The sequence below is a fragment of the Poecilia reticulata genome, unplaced genomic scaffold (genome assembly GCF_000633615.1).
Source record: "Poecilia reticulata strain Guanapo unplaced genomic scaffold, Guppy_female_1.0+MT scaffold_196, whole genome shotgun sequence".
NCBI lineage: Eukaryota > Metazoa > Chordata > Actinopteri > Cyprinodontiformes > Poeciliidae > Poecilia > Poecilia reticulata.
The window spans coordinates 252,825-259,698 of NW_007615020.1; the positions used below are offsets into that span (position 1 = coordinate 252,825).

At 39.8% G+C, this 6,874-nt stretch overlaps 1 protein-coding gene across 1 annotated transcript in view; it reads right to left on the minus strand.

Moving 5' to 3' along the window:
* The window catches only part of abca2 (ATP-binding cassette, sub-family A (ABC1), member 2), a 151,562-nt gene that overhangs the window by 18,049 nt on the left and 126,639 nt on the right, over positions 1 to 6,874 (minus strand). The window contains exons 31-34 of the mRNA XM_017303181.1: positions 6,501 to 6,714; positions 5,405 to 5,510; positions 5,223 to 5,334; positions 5,064 to 5,124 (exon numbers count right to left, since the gene is read on the minus strand). Coding sequence (XP_017158670.1) covers positions 5,064 to 5,124; positions 5,223 to 5,334; positions 5,405 to 5,510; positions 6,501 to 6,714 — 493 coding nt within the window. The remainder of the gene's footprint in view (positions 1 to 5,063; positions 5,125 to 5,222; positions 5,335 to 5,404; positions 5,511 to 6,500; positions 6,715 to 6,874) is intronic.

Below are 6,874 nucleotides of genomic sequence, written 5' to 3' on the forward strand. Positions count from 1 at the left end.
AAAGCTTTTGTTACTCATAATATGATTGAAATTGTATTTCTGTATGTGATGAAAACATCTGACATTCACACATGAAAACCAGAGGGCAGCAGATCATTTGAAAATATAATATTTGTGTCATTCTCAAAACTTTTGGCCATGACTGTACTAGGTTGATAACCTTGATAGCCAAATATCTGATGGTAAATATTGTTTTCTTACTTGTTAAATATATACACTGCTGTAAGTGGAGAGTTTTCACCCCTTGTTGTGATTTTTTCTGAACTAATTTAAACTTTATCACTCCTCACTGAAATACTTGAAATGTATGTGAAAACAGATTTCAAGTATTTGTTTTAAGACTTGCTCCATCATTACTGTTATGTGCTTGTCTTTTGCAGTCTTAAACTCACGCTCCTTTCTTTTTCCCCCCATCTATGTTGCACTGTTCATTGTACCTCATCAAATCATTGTGTATATGTGTCTATCAATTACAGCAAAAATAAAAATAGTGGGAATTAAAACAGCAAGGATCATGAATAACTGAAGAGTGCTAATGCTAATGCAACATGGTGGAAAGAATTAAAACATAAATTAAAGGATCATTAGCAAGGCTGAGAAGGAAGTTCAGGAGTTCCTCTTATAATGTTCTAGAAGTTTGGAGTTGTAAATTATGACCACTTGGTAAATGTAAAGTCAAACTTCCAAATCCAAGAAATAATAAATAATAAACTGTACGGACTGGAGTTTCAAGTGGTGCATCAGGAAGACAGGATCCCATTGCTGGGCAGAAAGGTGAGCTCAGCCATGAAGCTGATAGCAGTGCAGTACGAGAACATCCTGGCGATTGACAGCATGATGACTCTGATCAAAGAGGAACTTAAAGATCTGCATAGAAAAGAAATCATTGCACTTGTGGAGCACAGCCATGACTGGATAAGCAGTTTGCTCTCAGTGACAAAATCAAATGGAAATCTGCATAGACACCAAACCACTAAACAAAGCGCTGAAAAGGAGCCATTTTCCTTCACCTTTCACAGACGACGCCCTGCCAGGACTCAAAATCCAAAGTATTCACTGTTTGGGATGTAAAACATGGATTCTGGGATGTCAATTCGATGTTATTTGACATGCCTAGTTATTTGGCTCAGGATGTCCAGCTCCAGAAGTTTTCAAAGGACATTTATGCAAGAACTAGAAGGTTACAAGCGGTGCACATCATTACTGATTACAGGTGAGGGAGACACACAGGAGGAAGCAGACAAGGATCATGACAAAAATCTTAGATGATTTTTTTAATGAGGTGCTTTCAAAGAGACATTAAACTTGATGCTGACAAGTTTAAACTGAGAAGAGAGTCTGTGCCCTACATCGGACACTTCTTAACAGCACCGGGCCTGATGCCCAGAAAAAGCGAGGGCAGTTCAGGAGCTGCTGAGGCCCACAGATGTTAAGGGTGTTCAGAGACCTGTAGGTATGCTGAACAACCTTTCTAAGTTTAGTGACCATCTTTCTGAAGAATGTGAAGTTCTGAGACAACTTGCACACAAAGAGAACATGTGGGAATGGACAGAGGTGCATGAGACGGCTTTTAAAAGACTGAAAGATAAAATGACGAATGCACCACTACTGAAGTACCATGACCAAAATGAAGAGCTAACCCTGCAATGTGATGTCTCAGAGACAGAACTAGGAGCAGCATTGACACAGAAGGGAAAACCTGTGACACTTGCAAGCAGAACGCTAACTCCCATGAAAAGAGGTTATGCCCAGCTAGAAAAAGAATATTTGGCCTTAGTGTTCGGGACAGAAAAGTTCCACCAGTATACTTATGGTAGAAAAGTGGCTGTACAAAGTGATCATAAGCCACTAGAAAATATTATGAGAAAACCACTGCTTAGTGCACCAAAGAGATTACAGAGAATGTTACTCAAGCTGTAGAAATATGATATTGATATGTGATCTATGTGCCTAGAAGAGACATGCTTCTAGCTGACACTAAGCAGAGCTTATTTATCTGACAGCAGTCAGGGAGTGACAGTCAGAGATAGACTGTTAACATCATTTCCTACTTACTCATCTCTCCACAAAGACTCACAGTCATCTGCGATGCAACAACAGAGTCCTCAACGTTGCAGGAAGTTATTAGGTTAATCCTGATGGCCAAAGCACAAAAAAGATGTGGAGCTACACATTATCACAGTACAAGCGGTAACACTTTATTTGAAGGCGTGAGCATGAGACTGACATAACATCTGTCATGAACATAAAGTCTTTATGAATGTTTATGACAGTTGTCATGAAGTGTCATTCAGTAAATAAAGAAACTTTTAATGCAAAGTTGCTCTAAAAGCTGCATTGAAAGTCCATTAAAAATGTCAACTTTGCATTAAATTATCAATTCACAAAATCATGCAAAGTTGGCATTTTTAATGGACTTTTAGAGCAACTTTGCATTAAAAGTGTCTTTATTTACCGAATGACACTTCATGAACATTCATGAACACACGTCATAAACATTCATAAAGACTTTATGTTCATGACAGCGTCATGTCAGTCTCATGCTCACCCCTTCAAATAAAGTGTTACCAGACAAGCTGAGCTTTCAGGATGGCAGAGTGTTCAAGGGGCAAGGAGCCCAGTTCCTGATGCACGGAGAGCTGAGCTGACCCACCGCATGCACTCAGCACACCTGGCAGCAGAGGGCTGCCTCAGACGAGCATGTGAGTGTGTGTACTGGCCAGGGACCAACCAGCAGATAAAGACATTTATTTCCAAGTGATGGCATCTGTAGGTCAGCTATGACATTGGGCCAAGGTAGGAACTGATCTGTTTTTATGGCAAAGATCTGATTACTGTGGACTACTATTCACATTTTTGGGAAGTTGATTATTTACCTGACACCAAAAGTACCACAGTGATCCAAAAACTGAAAGCACACTTTGCTCATCAGGGGATTCCAGATTTGGCCATCTTGGGTATTGGGGCACAGTACTCATGAGTTTAAAATGTTCAGTCAAAAGTGGGAATTGGAACACAAAACATCTTCACCTGGATACCCACAAAGCACTAAAAGTCAGCTGTAAAAACAATAAAACACCTCATGCAGAAACCTGCAACAGCTGGACAGGATCCAGACTGTCCAGCTGACACACCGAGTCAAGGCCTCGCCTCAAGTCCAGAACAGAGTCTCCCAGTCCCTTTTYCCTACAAGAGAGACCGTACTGAAGCTGAAGGTGTCAAACAACAAACAGGAATGAATTAACAGCAGACAGAGACAGGAGAGATATTACAACCGTACACCAAAAGATTCAGACTTTCAGATCAGGGCACAGTGTCAGAGTCCAACCATTTGAAAACAGCTAAAGCGATTAGAGCAGGGAGTTTCAGATTGTATGCAGTGGAGCTGGAGCTGGGTGGCGTCCTATGTTCATTCATGTTCATTACAAGAAATGTTGAATTTTTGAAGATAAAAGGGGAAAGAAGTGAATATATGAATAAAGTTATAGTAAGCAATAATACTGCTTAAACAGTCCATTCTGAATAATTTGAAGACGGAACACAGAGGTCGGTATTGTTATTTGGTTCTGTTGGGTACCAGCACACGAAGGCGTCAAAAGCAATGAAAAGGCAGATAAATGAACTAAAAGGGCTTTAGAGGGGGCAACAACAATTACAATTCATATTGGGGAAGGGGAACGGAAATCAGTTAAGAGTAAAGAAACAGAAATATGGCAAAAAAGTGGAATGAAAATAATAAAGTTTTTATAAAATACAGTTAGTTACAAATATTAGTGAGAGAAACAGAAGGGAATAAATAATAATGATGAGATTAATAGTAGGTCATACCTATCAAAATTACATTTTATGTTTAATTGGTAGAAAAGTAGAGATAAATGTGACAAATGTGGAGAGAAAGAAAATGTAGAACATATATTGACAAAATGTGAAATACATGAGCCTGAAAGGGAGAAATTGAGAAAAATAGTAAGGACAGGAAAGAAATATTAAATATTCCTTTAATATTCTTAAAGGAATATTGGGAACTGAAGAAAACTTGGAGGATATTTATAGATAAGGTAAGCATTATTTATTTATCTTCATAATATAAAATTTAAAAGTAGAATTTAATGGATGTAAAGTAGTGTTGCTGTTGCTACACATTCAAGAACAGTAGGTGGCAGTGTGCACATACGAGGAGGAGGATTTCAGAGTCAGATATTTTTTGGAGAAGGTTTTAAACCAGAGAACAATAGCGATGATGAAGTACGGTGGTGGCAGCATCTTACTGTGGGGTTTCTGCCAGGGTTCTGGTAATTTGCACAAAGGAGATGTAGGGGGGAGGGTGTCCCTTCACATCATCCAAACTCACCTCCAATCAACAGCTGAACATTAAAAAGTGGACACAATCTAGAATTCCACCGGACAAATGACTGGTTCTGCAGGATAAAACTGCGTAACATTATGGTTCTAACCCTACTGAACATGAGTAGAACATGCTTAAAAAACCCAGTTGGTTCCATAAAACCAACTCAGAAAACCATTCCTAATTCTGCACAGAATACTGGTCAAATATCCAGATTTGGCTCAAGTTTTACCTTTAACACCTGTTTTTTTGTAGCTTCTGGAATGTTTTTTTTTAAACTTAACATGCGTGTGTTTCATTATTTGGAAAATATCTACACCCAATTCTTGTTTTCAAACATGTTATAAGTTGTAAAATCTCCAAATTATGGCTGGTAAATGAATGTACTTGTATAGCACCTTATGCCCACAATACCCCAAAGTGTTTCTCACTACAGTCATTCACTCACTGCAAGCTACTGGATCATAGCCACAGCTGCCCTGGGCAGTCAGACAGAAGCCAGGCTGCCATGCACAGGCAGGCCCATGATGACTGTAAATTCCTAGCGATGCACTTTACTTAAATTTGAATGTAAAGAGAAAAATCTCCCATTTCTTTTTCAGCCCTAAAAAGCATTTAGAATATGTTCATGTGGTTAGGTATACACACGTCCTGCATAACTCTTAGGATCTACAACCCGTTCAATATAATGTACAAAAGTGCTTGTTGGTAAACTTACAAATAGTCCAAAGACAGGCTGGCACTGGTTCTATTCATCGGATGGTTGGTCAGTGTGATTCCTTAAATAAAAAAAACACGCACCAAATAACAAAAGATGTTTTTATTCTTCAGGAACAGCAGGGGACGGTGCAGACTGACAACCTGATAGCCTCCATACCATAAGCAGCAGGGTTGCCTTTGGATGCAGGTAAGTTGGCGCGCAGGATGGCRTTGTTCAGTACATTCAGATAGGTTGGCATGCTGTGGTAGCCTTTGTTGTTGTACAAGACCTGGACACAGGGAGGCGCTATAAGCAACACTGGAGAGGTGCAACAGAGACCGTCAGGTTACCTGTCCCACCTGAGCTGATCTGCGTACGGCTATCTTGCGGACCATTGGAGGAATGTTCCTTCCGAAGGAGGCAGGGATGGATTTCTGGATGTTCCCCACAGTTAAACCACCATATCTGTTCCCAACCCAGGCAGCACACAGGAAAAAACATGTAAGATCTGGTCTAAAATGACTTACTTTGAACTGATATTTAGTACCGTTTCTTAATTTTTTATGCATCTTTGACATGACTCAGCAAACTACATCAGGAGGAGCTTGAATGTTTTGAAATATGGTAGTGAAATAAAACCCGACAGCAAAACTGCTGAATATTGAGCTGGGGAAGCCAAATTAAAATACATGAAGGACAGAAATAACATTAAAAAAAGAGAAAGATTAGCACAATAAAATGTATTTTAAGAGGGGAGATTTTCTATGCCGTTTTATTTTTCAACTCATCGATAAAGCAGTGACAAGAGTGGAGCCCTCTCCCTGATCCATGTGACGAAGTTTATCAGTGAAAAATGTGGAAATTAAACGGTGGAACTATAAAGGAGAAGAGCTGCTCTAATCCCTACCAGTTATTCCTTCATTGTGGAACTAAAGTAGCTAGAGTTGAAAGCACCAATTAAAATTCAGGAAATATTCAAATTCATTTAGAAATTGAAATCCCACCAAGTCTCAGCCGTTTTGTCAGATCGGCATATGCTGCTCAGCACGACCTGACGGCTACATCTATCAGACAAGTATACACTGTCATTACCATATGATTTCATTTAATCAGCAACATAGAATCATGACGTAGATCGTCATACACTTTGCTATTAACAGCTGTGTGACATCCTGACTTAGCGGTTAAGTAGGTTAATGAGTACACTGCAGATGCAGCCTAGACCTGCTTTAAATACACTTTGAAACCACGACAATGCATGAATATCAATCTAGTTATCATTGAAAACAATTTAATGACTTATTTTCATCACAACTTGTCGCGTACGCTGAACTGACAGCTCCTCTGACGGTCGGACTTCTTAATGCGCATTCGCAGGCATGGTACTCACTGCATGTATGCTATCCTGACAGTGTATGTTGATCTGATGGAACACTGGCACCTGCCCAGGAATACCTGTGGAGCCGCACTCTGTCCGAAGTGAAGAGCAGATATTCAGAGACGTTCCGGCCTGTGATGTCCACCAAAATGTCCCCCGTCACCACCTTCATGAGAGGGGGGCGACCTCCGACCCCACCTGGGCAGGAGAAGCCTGTGCCCTGCATAGAGCAGGTACAGCGCACCGGCTCACGGATGGAGAGAGGGAGGGTAGGAGGAGATGTAACGGGCTCTGACAAAATGACAAACATTTATTTCACACAGCATACTTTGGAATAACAACATAATCTTTATTATTAATAGTTCTAAGAATACTACAGGTCCTTCTCAAAAAATTAGCATATTGTGATAAAGTTCATTATTTTCCATAATGTAATGATAAAAATTAAACT